The sequence below is a fragment of the Microchirus variegatus genome (genome assembly GCF_963457635.1).
Source record: "Microchirus variegatus genome assembly, chromosome: 13".
Classification (NCBI taxonomy): Eukaryota; Metazoa; Chordata; class Actinopteri; order Pleuronectiformes; family Soleidae; genus Microchirus; species Microchirus variegatus.
This window is the reverse complement of record NC_139814.1, coordinates 1437082-1462572: the sequence shown is the minus strand read 5'-3', so window position 1 is coordinate 1462572 and position 25491 is coordinate 1437082. Positions and strand designations below refer to the sequence as shown.

At 40.9% G+C, this 25491-nt stretch overlaps 1 protein-coding gene across 1 annotated transcript in view; it reads right to left on the bottom strand.

Moving 5' to 3' along the window:
* Nucleotides 1-24531, bottom strand: part of LOC310936319 (receptor-type tyrosine-protein phosphatase U-like) — a 311175-nt gene extending 286644 nt beyond the window's left edge. Inside the window, exon 1 of the mRNA XM_083900361.1 lies at nucleotides 24422-24531. Within this exon, the coding sequence (XP_083756487.1) occupies nucleotides 24422-24491 (70 nt within the window). The 5' untranslated portion in view covers nucleotides 24492-24531. The remainder of the gene's footprint in view (nucleotides 1-24421) is intronic.
* Nucleotides 24532-25491: the final 960 nt, after the last annotated feature.

Here is a 25491-nt window from a genome sequence, read left to right as displayed (position 1 = left end):
CGATCTTCCGTGAATACTGCTGGCTCCCAAGGCACCACGCCGCTGCCGTAACGCGCCCAGTGGGGATTGACGCCGGGCAGATGACGAAGCAGAACCACGCTGCTGCCGTTCCGCGGCCGTTCCGCGTCCAGTGGAAATCCGGGGTAAGTGTGATCCACTCACTCTACTGCGCCAAAGTCCAAAAACAGCGACTTTACTTTTGTTTAGCTTTTTTTCTCCTTCCTGTAGAGTTTGCATGTTCTTCCTGTTGGTGGCGTACTTTCATATAGGGAAAGATTTTTTAGGACAGGTTTTTGTTTTACCAATATCTGTACTTTGGTCCGGTTCAGACCAATATTGATACTAAATCACGATGCCTTGACACTGCAACATGTGGCTTTAGCCACTGAGCCCGCAGGTGAGAGATCAGCTCCACAGATCATCAATCAGACTTCTACTTGTTTGCTGCAAGGTCACGCAGTACACTCCTGGAGAACTCTCCACTCTGGGACAACAGTCCTTGACTTTGTCCATTCATCATCGGTAACCCTGCAGCAGGCCAGCAGACAGGCCCGCTCAGCCAGTCCCACATGAAATGGCCCCATAGCTGCATCAGGTCCACATTTAAGACGCGTGCTATAGATGGAGAGATGACCCAGAAAACTCTCTGAACTCATCCTGAATACAGGAGAGGTATGGTTATCTGAAACCTAATGTACAGACAGACATAGTTACAGCATCGGCACAAAGCTGCTCACTGTCTCTCGCACCTGGTTTACAGAAATGAAGTGGTTCCCTTGGGTGTTTCAAAGTTTTAAAAGAAGGCCGAAACAGCGGAAGTCCCAGAGAATAAATAGATTGCAGTCTGACTCTATCTCCATAGGTAAAGTTTCTGAGCATACAATGTTTTCCACAGGGAGAATGATGTACTGTAGTCCCAGTTTTTAAATATCTGTGGACTTGTATGACTGCTATGAACAGTGCAGAGTCAAACATGACTCCTTGACACACCAGCAGTTTCTTCCAGGACGTAACATTTAGGGTAAAATGTCTAATTGCAATTTTCTCAAACATATACTGCAATTTAACCGTGTTCATTCATTCATTGTCTACCACTTTACCCTTGACATGAAGGTCAATCACAGTGTGAGGCCACTTTTTACTGTGTTTACTGTGTGAATTTAAAAGAAGATGGGGAATACTCTAATGCATGCATGGGCAACATTTTGCCCTAGGGCCGGTGCCGGCTTGCCAACCTGCTTTCTCCAGCCTGCAACATCCTCAAAGAACAACAAAACAACACCCACCAATGAATACGAAGCAGTATTATGAACTATAAGTATCTTAGACACATATTCTGCATTTGACCAGATTCCTCTTGACAAAAGAGCTGAAATTTTCAGTTCCTACTCCTGGATCTTCAAAGTTCAGCAGGCTTTGCTTCATTGCAACTTGTTTTCCCTGGACTCCATTTACATCTCAGATGTGGATGTTTCGTTGAAAAAGGTTCTCATATGAACAAAAAATCTGCTTTTTTAAAGCTTTTTTTTTTAGCTTTAAAAATATAAATGTTACCGTTGCATGTTGAATATAAAGATGGGTTAAATTAGCATGAAAGATCTGTTGGAGATTGAACATGGTATAGCCATTTGCTTATATTAGCTATGTTAATATGGTTCGGTAGAGATAAATGCAGTACATAAGACTGCGAGGACACACATTGACATACACACTTTAGTGGAGACTGTGTTCTCGACATGTTTGGACAAAAAAATGAATAAAACTGAATGATTTTGGTTTGTGGACAAAACTAGACGTTTGAGAACATCATCATTTCCAGGTTTGAAAAGCACTGAGCAATATTTTTCAACATTCAATGATTAGTGGATTAATCGGTAAAATAATCATTAGTCTATGAGGCGCCGTTTGTTAAGTTGTGCATGCTAAAACAAACAGCAACTTTTTGCCACATATAGCAAAAAAACATGTATAAAAAACTAGGGCTGTCAAAATTAACGCGTTAACGCAGGATGATTAATTTGTGGAATAAACGCGTTAATTTTTTTTAACGCATTAACGCACTTAATCACTTTCATCGCGCTATGGGTAGACGTGCAGTTTATGAACAGGCAAGGCGGCGGGCAACTGCTTGGGGCCCCGAGCCGATAGGGGGGCTCCCGACACTCGGAGCCTAAATGCATCAGTGAGCAGCCACATCCCCGTCCCCCTTAAACAACAAGGGTTGATTTGCAATGACAACTCAGTAGGAAACCTCCCTAAAGGGGCCTCACGTTAACCTGTGTGAAGCTGAAGGAAAATGAAGATGAGTTATCAATCAGGAAGTTAGAAGAGGAAGAAAAAAAAAGAGGATGAAGAAAAAAGAAAGAAAGACACACAGTTGTAACTGTCACTGTCTAACTAACGGGGACACAGACAGCAGCTAACATTAGCGTCAGAATGCTAGCTGATGCTAACGCTAACTAGTAGAAGCAGTGCTTCAAAGTGCTGATGAGGAATTTCCTGCTGTGAGTTTAGTAAGAAAACTATTTAACTTCTATACTTTATATTTTGTTTATAATGTGAGTTATTTACAGTGCAATGTATAGTTTTTAAAAAAAAAGTTAATTACAGCATTTTCATTTTTTCTATTTATTTATATTGTCTTATAATGTGTTTTTTTTTACAATGTAATGTTTATTTTTTACTAAGTTTGTATAGGTTTTTAGAAGTTATTTACAGTATTTTATTGTTCTTTACATTTATATTTTCGCATACTTTATTTTTTTGGCATATTTACGAATGATAATTAATCAGCTACCCTGTGATTAATCTGATTAAAAATTTTAATCTTTTGACAGCCCTAAAAAAACATGTGGATTTTTTTAATATTAGTTTTGACCAGATTTACAGCAATATTTGTGAATTTACTTCTCTTGTGAAAATATAATTTCAATGTTTAATCTGAATAAAAAAAATCTAAATCTAAATGTTAAATCTAAATCTAAATATTTCGTTTGAAACTAAATATTTAGCTAATATGCAAATTCACACTGCCGGTAACCGGATGTACCAAAATAAAAGCTTGATAGTATGTTCAAGTTTATTTCCCCCGCTGGGGTGGTTTTAATTCAATATTTGATTGTTTAAACACAGCCTGACCTCCTCGAGCTTTTAATTTGGTACATCCGGTTACCGGCAGTGTGAATTTGCATATTAGCTAAACATTTAGTTTCAAACGAAACATTTAGATTTAGATTTAGATATAAAATTTAGATTTAGCATTTATATTTAACATTTAGATTTACATTTATATTTATATTTAACATTTATATTTAATATTTAACATTTGGATTTTTTATTCAGATTAAACATTGAAATTATATGTTCACAAGAGAAGTAAATATCACAAAATTCACAAATATTGCTGTTAATCTGGTCAGAACTAGCATTAAAAAAGTTGTTCTTTATGCTTGTTTTTTTGCTAAATGTGGCAAAAAGTTGATGTTTATTTTAGCATGCGCAACTTTACAATCGGTACCTCATATTGGTCGACACTATTTACTATTTATTATTATTATTCTTATTGACATTTTGTGTAGCACACACAAAATGTCAATTTTGTATCCAAAGGATACAACCCCAGCATTTCAAAGCAGGAAATGTTATGCAATTTACATGATTTGAGACCTAATTTCGAAATATTTTTTTCTAATCATTCAAATCCGGCAAATTGCTAAGTAACACATTTCCCCGTGGGTTGACAAAGTCAGAAGATATAGCTTTCCTGGCTTTCAAAAATGCATGTATTGCATTTGAAATGGATCAATCAAAAAGAGAAAGATTAAATTGAAGCCGTTGCAAAGTGTTTAAAATTGCAATTGCCATTTGAAAGCTATAAATTGGTTCTCTACGTAAAGGCCTCGTGTTGTAGCGCACATTGATGAGGAGCTTCCACTGACTGTGACTTCTCTGTGGGCCTGTGTGGATTCACATAATCTCACAGATGGAGCTGCAGCACAGGGACCATGCAGCTGCAGACAGTGGCTGTGCTGTGTTTGGACACAACTGCGTCTCTATCCTTCAGCCCTCTCATCTTCTTCATTTCCTCCTCTCTAGTCCTCAGTCTTCTCTCAGTCTGCAGCTGAAGACAGATATACTGTCACAGAGACATTACAAACGTTGTGCTCTCCGTCTATCTTTTCCCAAGTCTTTTTATTCCTCCAGCTCATTTGGCATCTTCTTCTGCAGCAATTTCTCTGTGCCCATGCCTTGATCTAAGCCTCCTGTCAACTCTGATAATGAGTATACAGTTTTGCTTCTCTGCTCTCATTTCAGTTTTTCTTCTTCTTTTTCAAGTTGCATGCTGCTTTGCGGTTTGTGATAGGAGCCTAAATCCTCGCAGCGTGGCCTGCCAGAACCTCCACAGCTACTCACTGGGCCGGAATAAATCCGCGAGGCTCGCCTCTGAATGGGCCCACGCCACTGTGAAACTGAGCCCGGAACAAAACCCCCTCCTGCATCAGTCCAGCAGCAATGACCCTACAGTATAAGACCTCTTCTGGAAGCCTCGTCCCCACCACCACCACCACCACAACCACCCATTGCCTGTGCTGCCATCACTGAGGATGATTTCAGCCGCCTAATCAACTTGAAAAAAACTTGTGCCTCCTCCAAAGTTTCCTACTACAACCTCCTTCTCCTCCCTACCATGCTAATTTCACATGCCAGTGATTCCGCTTTTCATAACATGAAGGGAGAGGCAGATTTGTGCCGAACAACATTCTCCCCTGAAGCATATTTGAAATGTCAAAATCATTAAGACCGACTGTCAAATTTGGTGACAGTAAAAGGGCCCCGACCAACCCTGTGATTACAGCATCACGCCGAGTCTTTAAAAGATCTGTGAAAATGGTTGTTTTTCTGTCATAGCAGCAGAGGCTTACTGTCCGCACAGCTGCATCTGCCAGGGCTCAGACACCTGTGGTCATGATTCCATTGACAGACTCAGGCAATTAATGGACATTTTTATTCATGCCCCCGGCTCGGTCAAATCTCAGACATCCACACACACACACACACGCACACACATCTCACGTCTCACCAAGTACTTTCGCCTCGCTCTAGACACCTAAGCCCTGTGGCCATACTCCTGCCGTCAAATCCCAACAAGTCTGGGGGCTTGCACCAGCGTCGCACCAGCAAAAAAAAGTTTGAGGTCAGTCCTGAGTCAGGTGTCCAGTGGGCTTTGTCAGCTTCAAAAGCTGTGGGAGCCCCTGTGGGAGCTGACACAGCAGACCATACTTACCATGCAATTGTATGTCTGCAAGCAATAACTCAACAGATACATGAGGAGATAGTAAAGCTGCATGACTGAAGACCATGGGTGCAAATGTTATGCATTTTTTTGAATAAATACTTGATTAGGTTTGGCAAGTTCAGTCTGTTGGACTTTTTATTGCACGTGAACACAAATGGTTATGTTTAGCATCACTGACATTTAACAGACAGAACGATAATTCATAGAAACTTGTGTCTTTTTTTCAGTGTGAACTTCAAGCGTAACTTTAAGTTACTTCCAAACTTTCCTTTAAAGTGACACTGGTGTTCTGGTTTCTTTGCTCCATATGACAAATATATTGTGAAAAATGAATAATGGATAATTATTATTGGAGAAAATAATCAACAGACAAATCAATAATACAATAATCATTGTATTATTGACCTCTATCATTGTGAGGTGTGTGGTTGTATCAAAAGTGCCTCTTAAAGCAGTATGCAGCTGCAGCAATGTGGGGAGGGTAAACTTTCATTTAACACTCAATAATGTGTGCATGTTTCCTTTTCTATACCTAAGCACATATGTGTGTTAAAGTGCACTTTGTCACGTGGCCGCAAGGTATAGGAGTTGTTGCAGGGTTCCTCCGTCTGTGCCGCAGTAAGCATTCAGTGCAGCAGGTTAGCAATTCAAGCATGCCTGCAGCCCAATTAGGCACAAACAAATCAAGCTTAATTAAGTAGGACGGTGCTTAAGTCAACATTTACTGTAAACTACACCAAATACATGCTGGCAAGCCCAAGGATGGCACTTCACTCTGAAAATGCTTTCAGCACCACCCACCACCACCACCACCACCACCCCCACGGCCCACTGTGTCCCAGCCATGCAGCCACGCTAAACCTTTCATTAGTTGCTCTGCACACTGGCTCTGCCTTGTGCTGTAATCCTCTCAGGCAGATTCTTAATTAAACACGGACATCACAGTGGGGTCAAAGACGTCGTCCATGCAGCAAGGACATGCAGGCCAATGGAGACGTGCACTGTGCTACACAGTTTGTAATTCAAACAGTGAAGATGGACCATTTACGAAAAAAATAAAGAGCCCTCACTTTTGACAGCATCCCTAATGGGGCCTGCTGTTCATTGCCCCTCCCTCCCTAAATGCACTCATGCCTATATAGAGTGAGGAAAAGACAAATTCACACTCAAAGGCTAATATGTCACCTGTGCTGCCTCTGAAATGAAGACTTGTCTGACTCTGTTAAAGCTGCGAAACACTTTCTCCAACACGAGGAACCTTTGAGGAGTCTCTCGTCTTCATTCTTTCATTGGCAGCTTTAATTAACAGCAGGTCTTCCAGTCTGCCACAGTCTGTGTTTTTGTGGAGGGGAGGGGTGGGACTGTGGGGGGGGGGGGGGGGGGGGGGCGATATGAAAACAATACATAGCCTACTTTTGTGGAGCATGGCTATAAATGAATGAGCAAACCATCCCACATACAATGTGACGATGACAAACATGTCATGCATTGTTGTTGTACATAAACCAGAGACGCTGAAATCTACTCTCTCAAATAATGGACTATTCATAAGTTTCACAAGCACATTGAGGTTATTATGGTATGAGCCTGATACACAAAGTCAGCACCGATTGATCTTGCCAAGAACCAGCTTCTCTCTCTAAACCATGGCTAACAACAAGATCTAAGGGCCAATTCCGACCTTAACCCTCAATCTTAACCCTCAAGCTCAACCCTTATCTTAACTGGCCTCAAAACCAAGTGCTGAGGGTTATTTTGTCACTTAGAAATGGGACACCCCTTAAATGCAGATATGTCTTCAGACTGTGGGGGGCAGAATAACGCCAAAGCTGCGTCCAGTCTGTCAACTCCAAAAAAGAAGAACAAGAACACATTTACGTCACGATTATTTATTTATTATTTTATTTCAGTCAAGTTATTAGGTTGTCAGTTAGTTATAAGATGATACTCATACAAATACCACAACCACGGACATATTCAGCTGACAGTTACCACACACCACGACTTATTGAAAAGTAAACGATAGCAAACGATCGCTTGTCCGCACCGGCCGGCTATTGACAAAAGATCGTAAAATAAAAATAAATGTTACGCAACAATGACGTCAGTAATCCATAATATGGGTCTAAACTAAGATGATACAATGGTTTTCATCATTTTTATATCTCTATTAACAAAGAAAACACTTAATTTGTATCGCACTCGCTTCGCTGCTTTCGACGCCATCTTTCTCATGTGAAAACACGCAATGCATTCTGGGTAGCCCTTGCTCCCAAGGGTGGTCTTGGAAAATCTCAATATTGAGGGCGATACAGCCCTTAAACTTGACCCTCAACTTAATTTTTCTGAGAATCGGGACAGCACTTGCACTAGAGGGAGCGCACATTTTTGAGATTGAGGGTTAAGCAAGGAATTGGAATTCACCCTTAGACTATGATATCTTAAGATTCTAATTGGTGAGCCTTTAATGACGAGACAGTGTTATTTCCACTGTAAACCTCTCACTCGCTGCACCAAAGTCAATACAGAAAATCACTTAAAATCTTTCATTCAGATTTACCTAAGTTACACAAACTGAGCAAAAGATGCAGCAATAGAGCAGCAGCTACTGTGACTTTGGTGTGGGAGAGTGAGCGGTTTACAAATGTCAGGTTCCAGTCAGAAAAGACTGTAAAACGGTGATTTTTTTAAAGAAGAATCTTGAATTTAAAATCCTAAATTATGTGATATTTCTCATATTGATGACTATCTGTTGATTCAAAATCCACTGGTTCTATCATGACAATGTTTTTTTGGCCACATCATCCAGCCCTGTGACTAACTGTAGTTAAAGACCACAGGGTAACTAATGTGACTTAATAGATACACTTAAAATTCATGACGAGAACTGGTAAACAGTACTACCTTGTACATAAATTGAAGATGAAATCCCCAGCCTCTAATTTATGTTTTATAACACAAAATTATTCATAATTTATTCCACTCAAATGACTTCAGCCTTCAACTTAGAATGTACTTCATGGATTGCAGAATATATATGTGTTTTTCCTCTTTGTCTTTAATCTTCATGTCTCTCCGTATAATTTAACTACTTTTAAGCCTTGCTTCTGACCATTACCTTGGCACAAATTTAGCCAAAATCCATCCTAAAACATGGTCACCATCTTCTAAAGCAGTGGTCCTCAACCTTTTTGAGTCACGACCCCAAATTTAACATGCACGGCTGTCCGCGACCCCGCCCCCCCGCCATCCACACACACACACACACCGGTGTGAACTCATGATGGGTATGATGGATAAAGCACTGTCCGCGGTGCTGAAACAACGCCGATCAATACACCGTTGGCTACGTTGCATTTACATATCAGACAAGCACTTATGATCACACTTCAGCTATTCATTTTAATTTAGAAACACTTTTGGATTTTTTGAAAAACATACAGCAGCATCAAGAGGGTAATTTTTCACGCGAGTAATAGACCAATAATTGTCGCTACTTACCATCGTATTGCTGGTAGTTGAGCCGGGTAAAATGTAAACAAATAGAGCAAACTTTATTTTTCTTTTTAATTAAATGAAACGATAACTAGGGCTGGGAATTACACGGCATTTTGAGAGTTGACTGTCAAATGAGAGTTTGAGAGATAGTGTCAAATTTTGTCTAGTTTTTTTTTTGCGGTGGTGGAAACTATTCTTCACTGTACTAATTAATTTTAAGCTCAAAAACATGGCTGTACTGTCCAATATTGACCATCAAAGCAGCGCTAATAAAAATGAGGGGCAAAAAAAGGGAAAAACTCTCCGCTGTCACGGATGTATCTCCAGATGGCGGTCAGGTGGTGAAAAGCTGGTGTATGTGTACTTTTTCGACCCATGAACAGTTTATTAAACTAACGAAAGCATTAGTGTGTGTGTGTGTGTGTGTGTGTGTGTGTGTGTGTGTGTGTGTGTGTGTGTGTGTGTGTGTGTGTGTGTGTGTGTGAGCGCGCGCGCATGTCTTTTTTCTTCTATTTTTAAAGCACTTACAGCTGTAAGTTATTAAAACGAGTTTACATACTACTATGTTGTAATAATGTAATGAGTAAGTTTCAAGTGTACATTTTCTGTAGTAAGCAGGTGAGATTCAAGTGAGGTAGAACATTATGTCGTCACACAGGGTCAAAATCAACATATTAAATATACTTAAATTAGTATGAAAATACATGTGTACTTCAACCTGTGTGAGTATAAATTAATTAATTAATTAATTAATTAATTAATATTATAAAAAATGTAAATGTATGTATATCATACCTTGTATGTTTTTTTGTGTTATTCCCGTAAGTTTTGATTTTTTTTATCATTTAATATTACTTTTTGATAGCTCAGAGACGTTGGAGCAATAACCAGTTGTTTTTACACTTTAGTCTGCACTGTGAATTTGAAATGTGCCGTTTCTGAATAAAGATATGGCAATTACAAATGTTTCTTTTTTTTATCCGATTCATCGATTAATCGAAAAAAATAATCGACCGATTAATCGATTATTAAAATAATCGTTAGTTGCAGCCCTAACTAGTAGTAAAATAATATGCACCAACCAGAGCTGCTGTTTGATGGGCAACTTTCTGCTCTCTCGTCACTTTTTCTAGGTCACTATGAAGTGTAATTGAGTTGTGTTCAAAGCGGCTCACAAACAACATATGTCGACTGCAGCCTTGTGCAAGGGCAAACAAAGTAGATTTGTTTTTAATGTCCACCCAGGTCATCTGTGCGTCATCGCCTCCAGTGTCTGGGCCAGCCTCATCATCCCCTCTTGCCCCGTTACCATTGTGTATGTGTCCGGTTACCCCGGCAACACAGCGCCATCTGGTCACACTCTATTGATGCTGAGATTAGGCGTGTACAGGCCATGGGAGGGTGGCAGGGACACACATGTTCAGTAGCCAATCTGGACAGGCCTTGCTTTCACCTCGGGCCTGGTGTGCTAAATGAGACGGTGGGAAGGGAAAGATGAAAGTGGCCACACTCAGAGCTGAAGCACAGGTAGACAACCCAACCAACCACCGATTTCCATGCTGCCTTCCCGCAGCAACTACCAATGTCGCCCATATTCTCGAAAACTACCCGTCATGTACTCTTCCACTTTCTTCACTTCACTCTGCCTCTTCTCCACCTCCATCTGTGATGCTGCACCTACACAAATCAATGATTCAAGGCCTCCTGTAGCAGCAAGCTTATAAAAATCCCAACCTCATGCTACGGGCACTGGCAGCAATGCACCTCATAAAACAGAATGAGAACGTGAAAGAGATACGAATCCAGTCATCCTTGCTTAGGTAATGTATCCTGGTGTGATTGCAAAGATGTTGCAGCTCATATCTTGTCAGCCTTTTGCAGATCAATGTTCATTTACATGCACAGTATCAGTCTTGTGTACTGGCTACTGAAGCAGACGATGTTTGGTGGGCAACCACAGCAGACGCTGACACGTCGTGACGGTTATGCAGCACCACCTGTGTGACGGAGATAATGATAACTCCTGTAGAGCTGCAACTAATGATTATTTTCGTAATCAATTAATCTGTCGATTATTTTCTCGATTAATCGATGAATCGTTTGGTCCATAAAATGTCATAAAATGTTAAAAAACGTTCAGTGTTTGTCAAAGCTGGAAATTACGATGTTCTCGGAAGTCTTGTTTTGTCCACAAACCAAAATGATTCAGTTTTAATGATTTCTTTGTTCATGTGGAGCAAAGAAACCAATAAAATATTCACTTTTAAGGAGCAAAACAAAAAAGCTTCAAACCGATTATCGATTATGAAAATAGTTGGCGATTTATTTAGTAATCGATAAATAATCGATTCATCGATTAATCGTTTCAGCCCTAAACTCCTGAACTTAAACCGAGACACAGAAGAAACATACCACGGAGATCTTTCTTAACATTGCCTCCGACTCCTTTGTGCGCTCTAGATCTGATAAGGTCTTGTATTTCTCCTCGTGTTTGGTCACGTAGCGGCGATTCACTTTGAAATCTTCAAACACAGCGACTTTCAAACTTGTGAGCTGTGAAACAAACAGTGAGCCTCAAAAAAAGTCCCATTTATCCAAAATAACAGGGGGATAAATTGATGAAGATGTCCCGCAGAGGCAGCAGACACACAGGTGGTGCTGCATAACCCTCCCCTGCTGGGCACAGGAAGGTCACTGTTAAGATGACAGGGGTGAGCAGGCCCTGCTGCAGTGCCCTTGTTCACGCTGTTAAGGGATATGTCATTTTATTTATTTAATAACTTCCCTTTTTTCCCCCATCTTTTAAGTTTCACTTCAACTTTTAATATATCTCGTGTGCCATGGGGACACTTGACGGCCCACAGGTTTGATAACTTTAAATGCCTACTTTTAAAAATGTAATATCTACAGCTACCATGGGACCTGTACACCCTGGGTCCTGCTCCATATCACTGTTGGAGTTTTTATTGGAACCTCACAAAAATGAAGTCAAAGATAAGAGTAAGAGTGAGTTTGTTCTTTGGCATTTAATTTAACTTTATCAGTTTATCAGTGCTGCAGTCTTCTACATTAATAGCACAGAAGACTAAACATATAAGTCCCAAGAGCGAAAACCCCAGAGTTAAGGAGAAGAGGAGAAAACAGCAGAGCTGAAAAGCTTTTCGCTTAATGCTGTTATTTTGCCCTAGAAGCAGGAGAGAGGCAAAGGAAGTGAGAGGAATGTGGTTCCTGCACTTCAGCTCCACATGTCTGCTCAATCTGAAGTGACACTTGCTGACAGCGATGCCATGAAATCATCCTGGGGCTGAACTCTGACCCCTGCCCTGTTGAATCAGATGTTCTCCTTTTTTACATTAATGTGATAACTATGCAACGCTTTTCCCCTTTGCTTCAGTCACTTGTGACAGGTCTGACCAAACCACTGCTCTCATGGCTGAGGAACAGCTTGGTTCAGCTTAGGGATGGGGCCGATCCGATCCAGTCAGCCATCAGGCGAGCACGATTGACCAGGAGTTAACCAGGAAGTTCAGCTCCGCAACCTGCAGCCGAGCCGACGTAATGGCAGCCGTCACCGTTTTAAATGCCTGCTCGCTGAGGAGAACAGTACTGACATCGGCATAAAAACAATGAAAATCACACTCCTCCAAGCCAGGGTTCACGTTAGCCGGTATATTTGCCGGTTTTTGGCTGTTGTCACGGGAATTTAGCGGTTGAAAAAAATATTACTGGCCAAAATGTCCGGTGAAATCAATGATTAACACGGAGACGGTATTAAAAAAAAAAAAAAAACGCCGGCATCGCATTGTGTTTGGAGATTGAACATTCACATCTCATCTGTGACTCCGTTTGTGTGTGTGTGTGTGTGTGTGTGTGTGTGTGTGTGTGTGTGTGTGTGTGTGTGTGTGTGTGTGTGTGTGTGTGTGTGTGTGTCGCCAGGGGGTCTGTAAAGTCGCTGTAAACGTTGTAAAAGTCGTACATATACTTGCCTGTATAAAGGAGTTTATTAAAGCCCAATGATCAAAATGGTAATAACAATGATGATAATTATATTAAAGCAAACAGAGCATCCATATCGGAATAGTATCGGAGTATCGGCAGCTATCTAAAGTCAGATATCGGGATCGGATCGGAAGTGAAAAAAGGTGTATCAGTGCATCCCTATTTCAGCTGCGCGGTGTAAAGACCTTGTTGACAAAGCGACACGAGGAGCAGTCATGAATAATAAAGATTATTCATGACTGGCTGTCAGAGGCGGTGACAGATCTGGGAGGCACCTACAGAAGCAGCAGCAATCAGACTCAATGGACACGGCGATCTGTGTAGAGCACTCATGCTTTTCCATAGAGCTATAAGCACGAAACAAAGCTGCTCACCTCCATAGACGTTTATACTGGACAACACGTGAATCAGGCAATATGTCAGACAACTTATCTCTTCATCGGGAGAACATTTTAACAGATCCCCACAGATCTAGAGAGAGGATGTCAAACTTTATATGTCATCTCCAAGTCCAACTAAAGGCCACATTATACTTCTCCAACTGCGCAATGCGTTATCTGACTGCGTAACCACGGAGACCCCTCGAGCCTTCATAGTTCTCCGTCGTGGTGCCGGATACGCACTGCAATTTCCCGCCCGAACAGTAGGGGTCGCTACGCAAAGTTGTTGTGCTTTTGGCTACAGTGAGCAATGGCGTCCGAGAGAGAAAGACTGGTGTTGTTGTTGCAGCAGAATAACATTGAAACAGTGGCCGTTTCTCACCTGAAATAAATGAATACATTTTTCTGTCCCGGAACGCAGTTTTAAGATCATTTGAGGCGAGAAATTAGCCATTAAGAGTCTAAACATGTGGTTTGTGTATTAAGATATGATGTATTTATAGTTTGCCAGCAACGTTGTCGGCGGTGATCAGCTCCGCCTCTGTGGCCGGCACAGAGCAGCGTTATCTCGGCCTGTCCTGAGGACCTTGCCGTCTCCGTTGTCCCTTGACGGAGTGACGGACACTTCTAAAATATTTTGTGCAGCCGGAGACGATGCAGAGGGCTCTGCGTAACCTGCGTAGAGCACTTTACGCAGGAGTAGAAATTAGGCTTGTCTAAAGACCAATCATGTCTCAAGACATGTACTGCACTTTTGTATACATATTATGTGCTTATTATGTTTCATTTTCGTAGCGTTTCAAAAAGTCATGTAAAATAACATGGTCAGACCTCCACACGTCGCTTTCATTTCCCTGTCCCTGCAGAAAGTTTCCTTGTCAAATTACCAGATAATGTTAGTGTTGGTTTTCACATTGTGCAAGGTTATTATTTCGTTGTTATTGTTGTTTTAATACAGCTTTTTGCATGATTTCTGAACATATAACAGACATTCATCATCACTAAGTTCCAAAAGTATCGATACCAACAGTGAGTCACTTTACAAGCAACTTGACCCAGCAACACCGTAAACAGACAGAAACGCAGCTCGTCTCTCTAGCAGCTCTGAGCACATGACGTCAAACATAGCGTTTGACGTCATGTGCTCAGAGACCCTCGCAACACTGAGTTGGATAAAAATGACAAGTTCTGCTGCTGGAAAAGGGAAAATGACATCTGAAAGTATTTTGCATACAAGGCTAACGACCAGGGAAAGGCTAAAGACTACGACAAGCCAATGTGCAAACAATGCTCCAAAGTGGTGGTGAAGTCGAGTAGCACATCAAACTTGGCGAAACACCTCAAAGACAGACACCCCGCTATTTACGAGGAATTTCAAGAGGTGAGTAATGCTCCCATTTCAACAGCATTGAAGCAGTAATTGCTCCGTGTGTTAAGTCCCCAGGTGCAAAGCGGAGCGGTTCAGGCGCTCCTGCAGCACTCCCCAGCATTATATATACACAGGTTCGTGGCTCTGAGTATCGCAATTTCGATACGCATATCGTTACAGCCCTAGTATGTAATGTATCATCATTCTCTTTTAACAGCTTCTCTGCACATTTTACTGTTCATTAGGATCACAGCTTTATGTCCATCCATGGCAGGCCGTGTCCACCAAGTTTTGCAATGCATGGCCTCAATGCCCTACTTGTACTGCTGTAACATGAAAAGGCAGAGATAGTGTTATTTTAGACATTTATCATGGCAGAGCCGGTGAAAAAGAAGCTGAGAAAACCGTTGTCAAGGGGAAGCGAGGAAGAGGAAACACGAGTGAACATCGGACTGGCTGCTTTGGAATGGCAGAGGAGAAGGAGGGTCAGTGGTCAGTTTTTGTGACAGTGAAGATAAAGTGGTAAACAATGGATGGATGAATGTTTACTGTGGCATAAAGATATGTACTCCGAAACTGTAGGGGGAGCTCTGTAGAGGTAAAGGCAAAAAAACAACACCAGGCATGCAAGGTTCCACTATAATTATGCGGGCGGTGGCTACAAAATAATGAATGTGTGACCACTGACTACTGTAAAAAAAAAAAGATCAGTGGACATCAGCTGAGGAAGCAGACATATCACTCAGGACAGATCTTAATACCAGGTCTGACCGGGCTACAAGAGTTTGAATAAACAAATATGATGAAAGTTCATTCCTTGAGATTAACCAGATAAGTGTGCCACTATAACTTGAGGTTTACCTTCATGGCTCAGTTTGATGAATGTCTTTGCTGACATGACATGTGCAACGTATCTCCTCACACTCTAGTGCTCCTGAGGTGTGATCTCTAACAGAGGGTGAGTTATTTAACAGAAGAAAAGCGAGAGAATCTGAAGGAGTGCAGAGGACAAGCTTCTCTAAAAGCTCCCTCATTTGAGTTTTATCTGTGAACACAGACCAAATGCTTTCAACATATCTGCATGTGTGCAGCAGCAGAGAGCAAATTCCAACATCCACATTCTACCACCAGCTCAGGCCTTCAGGGTACATTAATCTATTCTCCTCTCCTATTTCACAGATTTTTTTTTTATCCAGCACATCATTATACAGTTGGTAGAAATAAAATCAAGACCTGTATAAAGGCAATGAAATGAGTCAGAGAGCAGAGTGAGTGTTGCAGCACTGACAGTCATATGCTAATGTCCCATTTAAAAGGAGAAATTATGAGCCAGTAGGCATTGTTGTTTGTATGACAGGTTCAAATTTTACATGGTTGTCTGTAATTTAACTTCCAACCAGAGATTGTCCTAAAATAACCAACCAGATCACTGCATGAGCTGTTACCATTAGCTGCATACTAAATCGTTTTTTCACAGGTGCATACAGAATTTGCAGAAATGAACCTGACTTTCCTCAATTTTAGCCATATTAAATTCAGAAATGTTAACTTTGATCACTGCAAACTATTAGAAATTGCCCATTAACCAGGGATGGGACTTTTTTCGCCAATCGACACGTACTCACCTCGACAAAAAAAAAGTCAAAATGTCAGGGGGTGGGGCTTGTGGGAATTTCATGTGTTTTTGTGACATACGGACACCGTGCAGAAGGGTCAGTAAGGTAACTATGGCGCTTTGGCCGCTGTCCGTGGTGCTCAAAGGCTGGTTTGTAGGATGAGTGTGTGGCCAGTCACCAGAATATAAAAGACAAAAACACACGTAACTAGGTTCTGTGTGGGTCACATAAACAACCCCAATCACAAATTCAGCTGCGTCCTTTTAAAAGTAATCTGAACTAAAAAGCAGCACACACTCAGCCATTAAGAAAACTGAGCATATTCATTTTTATTGTTTAGTGATCAGTCTGGCAGGCAGTGCAACGCCTGCTGGCACACCTCCATCTGTTCTGTAATGATTTCTTGTCAACAGGGGAATAAACAACACGTTTGTAACACCTGGAGAGGAATATACCGGTGCTGCTTCTCTCCACAAAGAGGCCTCATGGGTCTGGGCCAAGGTGCTCCAGCAGCTCTGCTGTCAACTCCATTAACAATGCACAGTGGTGACAGCCAGTATTAAGCAGCCGCAGCACTGCTTCTTGGTAACTGTCTCAAACAACCCATCAATGAGATCTGAGTGCTACTGCCATCACTGACCAACACACACAAACCCTGTGGAACAACCTACATGATCAATTAGACAAACCTGATCAATAATTCCTGCAGGGCATCTGATCACTTAAGAGTTATGCTACTACTTACTTTACTTTCATTCCTCAGCCAGTTCTACATATATACACACATTATATTTACACTTACAGGTACATCTCCATAATTTGGAAATATCGTGGAAAAATTCATTTATTCCAGTAATTCACCTGAAATAGTGAAAACCCGTAACACACACAGGCTGAAGTAGTTGAAGTCTTTGGTTCTTTTAATTGTGATGATTTTGGCTCACATTTTACAAGAACCCAACATTCAGTATCTCAAATAATTGACAAAGAGACATTTTCTTAAAATTTTAATACTTATATTTTCACTTTTTGAGTTGAAATAACTTTTCCACCATATTCTAATTTATTGAGATGCACCTAGATACATAAGTTGATTGCATCACAAAACTCAATTAATTCCAGGGTTTCCCCCAGTGTGTTATAAGCCTGGCGGGCCAAATTTCCATACCGGGGAACAAGGGCGCATGCTCCCCCATGTAATCAGTGCAGCGCACGCTTGTCTAGGTGCCGTTTGAAACAAAAGTCACACTATCAAGTGCATCATTATTACAGTTACATTGTTCTTGTCAATAAAGATGTTATATTTAGGGATGCACCGATAATTCGGCGGTCGAAACAGAGCGAGTTCACTGTGGAACAGCAACTATTAAACGCTGGAAAGTCTCTGCGCAAAAGCGAAACTTGGCTGCATACGGAGCAGATTATGAACACTCCGCGACATTCACTTTACACCAGAGAACATTCTCTCTCTTTGAGCAGTTAACTCAAGAGATCAGCTCATCTGATGCATCTGTTATTCCCTTAATTACAGCGCTAAAGCGTCTTCTACATAAATATTGAGACCATGGAGTAAAAACAATGAAAAGTTCGCTCTGCTCTTCAGAGTCTGTCAACACGTTTTACTCAGATCTACTCGGATCACCTGCACTTCATCGTGACTGTACTCCATCCTCGTCATAAAGATCATTATTTTTATCTGGGGATAAAACACTTATAGAAATGATCCAGTCTGCTTTGGATGAAGAGACCGCTTGGAGATGCAGATCGACAAACGGCGCAGGAGAGGGAGAAGAGAACAGCGCAGGGGCGATGCGCAGAAATAAAAGGGCCGTTTGTCTGCACCAGATGAGGGGGCACTACCACTTTTTTTATTCATGTTGCTTTATTTTACTTTTAAATGTGACCATTGCATGGCTTGTTTTAAGATTCACTAGCAGATTGCTTAATTAGTATTTAAGTGAAAAAAAAGAGAAAAAAGTTATTTATTAAATTTCAAGAGTGGGTCTTTTTATAAGACTCTATAGATGGTGTAAAAGTATTGTTAATAAATGTCTTACAATAACACATAACATTTCCTGCAAACTTTAATTTTTTTTTTTACAAAAACCCTGTGGGCCACCGGTGGGCTGACCGAGAGGTCCTAACACTTAGAATTCATTAATTATTAGTATTACTTGCTGCCCTGGAGTTAAATAAGCGATGTGAAATTTGATTCTTCTCACATCTTTGCATTGACTCTTTATGTTGTATGTGCTAGCTTTACATTTACGGTGAGTCACATGGCTGAGACATGTGAGCAGACAAAGCAGATGGAGCCGGAGGAGCTGGAATTCAGTCTGGACAGACACAAAAATGTCTTTTGGAGGCAACGTTGCTTTTCATCAGCTTCACTCTTGTGGAGAAAATTGACTTCTGTGGCACAACAGAAGCCAAGGACTCTCCCTCAATGTAAGAGGAAATCATTTTAGATAAATAGAAGTAATCATGTTGCAGCTGCAGTTGGGTCAAAAAGTCTGCGTTCCCTTAAGAAAAACTTTCTTCAGATTCGTTTGGACAACAGTATATACAAAAGTCTCCAGACTACTCTCTGACCTGAGAGCATCCAGGTCCATTAAAAGTAACATTTCTCTTCTGTGAAAGGAGTTTGCTTCGAACTAGGATCAGAAGAGAATCAGACAAATTTATACCTAAATCCTGAGTGGAATCCTAGTCCCACGTCAAATAAGCCAAGTCTGTTCACTTCCGCGCTCATTGTGACGTCACATGACACATTCCTGGAATTGTTTTCTCGCAGAGCTCCACTTTGTCGCTAAAAAACATGAGAGTGCAGGCGAGGGCAATAGTATCCGGAAGAGGAAGTCTGCAAAGTGTTCTATTCTTGACTGAACAGTGCACCACAGAGTTCTACACAAACTTTCAGCCTCAGAGGATTTACATTTTATATATGACGGCAACTGCAAATGGTTGCTTTTCCAAATGCTAATTGCTGTTAGCTCACCGAGCCTCAGCGATGTATTTTCCTGTGTCTCATTTGCATTGGCTGTTGCTTCCAGTGACCATGGAGCAGCTGATTGGCTGAAAAAACAACAAAAGCTCCACCACACCCTAACTATGAATCGATTCACAGCGACCAAACAACCCAAATTCAAATACAAAGTTTATGGTTTTAAGACACACAATACTGTGATTTGAAGCATGTAGCTGCTTCTTCCAAACATTGCACAATTCATTTTATAAAAAATATGTTTTCTTTGTTTACTGGGTTTGCACTGGACTTATTTGTTGCCGGTTTAGCCGTGGCAGGCCAGCTTTAAGGTAAACATCCCAAATCACGTGTACTTATATAGCCCACGGGGCATATGTCCGTTAATAAATATTAAAGCTGACGGTTAAAACCTCACCCCCAGGTCTTGCTAAAGAGCAGGCAAACTTTGGTGACCAGGTTTTTCTTATGTAAACTGTTTTAGTTTGTCCATTTAAACTGATGAAAACAAGACAGGTGTGGGCTATTTGTACAATGCAATTTAGATTAGAGAGGTAAGGAGTTCCCATACAGAGAGCCATACTTTATCATCATCATCATCCAATTGGTCATTTTTATCAATTTCAACTTAATTGCATCCATTTTTCTTGATCCACACAGACAATTAGAACTGGATTGTTTGCTGAAATGGGCTTGTAGTCGTCTGATACAGGATCTGAACTGGTGATGGATAGGTTTTTTTTTCTCCAATTTTTCTTCTTTTACAAAATGGCTGTCGAAATGGCCATGTTCCTCTCCCATCTCATTACACAGAACTAATAATTACAGAGTGTAGCCACTTCCTTGAACAGCGTGTAGCCATTAGGCTAGTTGCCATTGTTCTATTAAAGGATCCTGTGTTATTTCCTCCAGAACATTCACATTTCATCACTGCAGTTTGTGCGAGCACACACTCCATTTTCTCATTTTGTAGCCTCCACATCCGCCCCAGGAGAGCTGTGTGTGTGTGTGTGTGTGTGTGTGTGTGTGTGTGTGTGTGTGTGTGTGTGTGTGTGTGTGTGTGTGTGTGTGTGTGTGTGTGTGAGAGGCTATTATGTCGTTGGATTAACACTGAGCCAAATCCGCAGACGACCCTCTCAATATCCTCCCAGCAGCCTGTGGAAGCCCACCTTCTTGTGTCAGCACCTATTTCACCATGATCTTTTCAAATAACCCCCCCCCCACACACACACACACACACACACACACACACACAAACACACACACACACACAACCACCACCACCCTCCAGTCTCAGAGTGCCAGGTGATGGTGTTCTCTCATTTTTAGGATCAAATTAGCCTTGGAGGCCCTGACAACAGAGGTCGGGCATGCTTATACAACACGATACTGCAAGACGACATTTGCTCAAATACAGCAGAAATAAAAAGTAATGTTGACACTGTCTGAATCCTCCTGAGTTTTAAAGTTTAAAGCTGCATGACACAACTTGTTGTTAGGCAGCACAAGATGAATGTTTAAAAAATTCAGCTCGCTTACATCCTGCCACACCATGTCAAAAAAAACTGCAAAAGTACAGTATATCATGTTTTCCCCAGACTGAGAGTGGTGTATAAAACCTCTGCATGGTTTTAAACACCAGCCAAAAATGTGTTACAAGTCAAGTGATACAACACCTCAAATAAGAAAAGTGGATCTTCAGTTAAACATATCTGTCTAATAGGGCTGTGATCAACCAAAGAAACTCTTTTGGTCGACTAAAGCCCTGAAATTTCAACGAAAAATCAACTAATCGGGGGGGCTGTGCTTTAGGGGTGGGGCTCTTTTCACATTAAAAGAGTGTGCAGCTCTTTTCAAATTAAAAGAGTGTGCAGTGCGCCTGCGGCTGGAGTTCAACAGAGTCTGACGGCTCTGACAGCTTTTTGCATTGCGTGCATCTGCGTAATACCATAGCCTGTGATATCTGAAAATAATGTTCTATGTCAACTAGTAATATCAGCACAATAAGTGTTGAGGAATATTGAGATTATTTGGCTCTGTGCATGTTAGAGCTGGGACGACTAGTCGACGTAGTCAACTTTCATAGACATGAATATTTTTGCGTCGAAGGAGCATCCATATCGGAATAGTATCGGCAGATAACCAAATTCAGGGATTGGATCGGAAGTGAAAAACAGTGGATCGATGCAGCCCTAATGTATAAACAGTTGAGCAGACAGAGACAGAATTTATGATTTCTTTCACTCATGGTTAGTGGTTGGCTGAAGCCATTTATTTTCAAACAACCATGTGTACTCTTTTTAAATCATAATGACAACAGGAAGTACCCAAATGACCCTGATCAGAAGTTTACTTACCCTGGTGATTTGGCCTGACAACATGCACACAATTTGACCAACTAAAACTAGCCACAACTGCCAGGAAAATTGTTCGGGATGCAAAGAAAAACCCACAAATAACTTCAGGTGAAATACAGGACTCTCTGAAAAAATGTGCTGTGGCTGTTTCCAGATGCACAATAAGGAGGTGCTTGCACAAAGATGGGCTGCATGGTCCAGTTGCCAGAAGAAAGACATTACTACACAAATGTCTATGCAAAAAGTATCTCTCTTACAATACACCAAACAGCACAGAGACTAGCTCAAACCTTCAGTCATTTGGAGTGATGAGACCAACATTGAACTTTTGGGCCACAACCATAAACAATCCATGAATCCTATGCAAACTCAGTCAGGGTCCATACGTGTCAACACAATGTCCTCATTTGCAACACATGAACTGAATGAATCCCTGATGAATCATGATGGGTCAGTCTGATGTGCTGTTGATGTGTGTGATTAAATCTGTGGCTGACTTCAGGACTAATGTGATCCTGGAGAGCAGGGAGCGGCTGCTGGTGTGCGGCTGCTCAACAACTGCTTGTGCATCACATGTTCCACTATTAATATCACACTGACACTCACACAGCATTCCTGCAATCAACCAGCTGACACTTTCACTGAACAGGGTCTGACCATCAGAGACAGAGATGTCCTGTTCTAAATAATAACAACTGTATGAAAAGCTTGAGTTTAAAAATCTGATTTATCATATCATTTTACATCTTTACAATTAAAGATAAATTCATCATCAACTACTTTAAATCATGGATTCAACAGTTTGACTGTTTTCATATTGTTAAATGTGAATATTTCTGGTTTCTTTGCTGCATAAAACAAAGAAGACACTTTGGAAGACATCATTTAAAGGTCTGGGAAACACTGATCCTAACCCTCAACATGTTTCTGCATTTGCTGAAATTTAATGGACAGATTAAAGGATCATGAATATTAGTTGCAGCCCTAATTATAACATGTCATTTCATTATTTTGTTTAAATAAAGTGTTTAACCTTGTATTTTTTTTTCAGCTTTGGTAATGTTTTCTGCCACTTCAGCGCAGCACATATTGGTTCCTGCCAAACTAGGATTAAATCAACAGAGGTATAATGTACATGTTGGGCCAATAATCCAATAATCTTCGTACATTATACATTTTTGGATTTTTCTGTCTAAATGCATAGGTTTTGATGCTCACTTGTGCAAGTTATGGTTGATAATCCATCCTTTCGCCATTGTGGGACTAATAAAAGAGAATATTATCTGAATCATCCCATCAGCAGTTATACCACTCTTTATTGTGCTTATCAAAACAAATCAGACTCAGACATGAAGTGATACTGAGAGTCATTGTCATTTTGCAGCAGTATTGATAAGTGGCACACAGCAGCGCAGCAGCAGACAGCTCCTTCCCTCAGCAGCAGATGAATATACGGGAATACTATGTTCATGAAACATGACAAACGCTGTGATGTTTTTAAAGTGTGTGATCAGCCTGTGGGCAAACAATGGGACAAAGTGGAGTAAATAAAAGTCATTATTCCCTGCTGTAGTCATGGTCCATGATATGGACATGAAAATGTCAAAAAAGTGTTTCCCAAACCTCTAAATAATGATGTTCTGCAACATCTTGTTTTGTTTGTTATCAGGAGCAAAGAAGTGAGAAAGGAGCTGACAGCTTTGATATATCATATGTCAATGGTCAGTAATTATGAAGCACTTTTCTAGAGCTGATGAGCACTCAGAGCTGCTTTACACTACACTTTCACACATTCACATCCAACCCTCAGATGTCACTGAGCTACCATCGCCTGCCCCAATTAAAATATGAAATATAACCAAAGGATAACTCAAAAAGTATCAATCATTTATCAAAAATAGCTCTCGATTAATTTAGTGATTAATTAATCAATAACCTCACTCTTGATTCTAACTAATATGATCCGTTTCCTGTGTTTTCCATTTTAATCATGAAGAGAACAATCCCAAAAAAAAATGAATAAATACATTTTAGAGCTGAAATGATGAATCGATGAATCGATTATTAATTGATTACTAAATTAATCGCCAACCATTTTTATAATCGATAATCGGTTTTAAACTTTTTTCATGATTAAAACAAGATTTCTGATTGTTTTAGTTTCTTAAATGTGAATATTTTCTTGGTTTCTTTGCTCCACATAAACAAAGAAATCATTATAACTGAATCATTTTGGTTTGTGAACAAAACAAGACTTTGGAGAACATCATATTTTCCAGCTTTGACAAACACCGATCAACGGTTTTTAACATTTTATGGACCAAACGATTCATCGATTAATCGAGAAAATAATCATTAGTTGCAGCTCTAATACATTTACATTTAAGCTTTTCAGATTTGCTGATTGCAATGTTTCAAAGTTGAGAACAACACACTTTGCAGGTTCACAGAGGAAAGAAAGATGCCTTCAGAAATGTGCAGAAACTGCAGCTCCATTCAGAGTGAGGAGGACTCTGTGGAGTCTAGGTATGACAGCTTAAAGGAGCTCTGAAGGAAAACTGTGTCTGCTCCACAGAGACAGACGCATGTGCTGTTATTGGTGACAAAAGCACTGTATTCATGTTGTATTAGTGTATGCACAATGGTGCAGCATCCAACCCAGTGAAGGGAGTGAGGTGTTAGTGACAGGTTAGATGGACAGAGACAGTCAGTCTCATCCTCAGCAGCTCAGTCTCATCATGACCAGGAACAAACTTAACGAAGCCACTGTCAACTTTGTCAAGTTACTCAACCACTTCACATCACATGTGACTCCAGAAGAAGAAAAAGAAGAAGAAAAAGACACACTCAGAAAAGTCAACTCAGCGACTGTGTCCACGGAGGAGATGTCAGAGTGCGTAAAGAGCGTTATTGTGATCCTTACCTGTTGGTCCTTCCATGCTCTCTGCGCAGATCCCGACCACCAGCACCAGGAGCAACGCCGCAGAAAACATGTTGACAGGAGAAGAGTAAAGTCCAGTTCGGCTTTTTGTGTGCGAGTAGAATCCTACAGTAAAAGTCCGACAGCAGCAGGAGGAGCAGGAGGATCAGGACTGAAGGACTGGAGAGAAGTGGTGCTCCATTCAGCACTGACTCCTCTGCTCCCTGCACCGCCCGCACAGGGAGCATCTGATCTGCTGCTAAAGCATTCAAACACCACCCCTCCTCCTCCTCCTCCTCCTCCTCCCTCGCTTCTCCTCCAACGGTTACTTTTCTTCTTCCATTGTCAATCGAGCAGGAAGGAAGCAGGAATGCGGGTGTACGGCGCCTCCAAGTGGCGAGAGGTTGCATCTTTCCTATAACCAATAAAGTATAACCATCCTACCTGTTCATTCTCTATCTTCTTCTAAATGTTATGATCATTATTACTATGATGATGATGATGATGATGATGATGATGATTATTATTATAATTATCATTATTACCGTTATCATTATTATTATTATTATTTTTATCATTATTATTATTATCAGTATTATCATTATTATTATTATTATTATTACTGACATATACATGTTGAGTTTCACTGAAAAATGTTTCCACAATTAAACGAATCTCAACAAATCTGTCTGTTTATCTGTCTGTGTAAAGGCCACATTATACTTCTCCGACTGCGTATGCGTTATCCGTCTGCGTCACCACGGAGACGCCTCGAGCATTTATACTTCTGCGTCGTGGTGACGGACACTCGCTGCAATTTCCCGCCCGATCAGTAGGGGTCGCTGCGCAAGGTTGTTGTGCTTCTGGCTACAGTGAGCAATGGCGTCCGAGAAAGAAAGAGAGAGAAAGACTGTTGTTGTTGAAAAAGTGGCCGTTTCTCACTTTTCTGTGTCACGGAACGCAGTTTTAAGATAATTTGAGGCGAGAAATTGGCCATTTAGAGTCTAAACATGTGCTATGTGTGTTAAGATATGACGTATTTATAGTTCGGCAGCGGCGTTATCGGCGGGGAT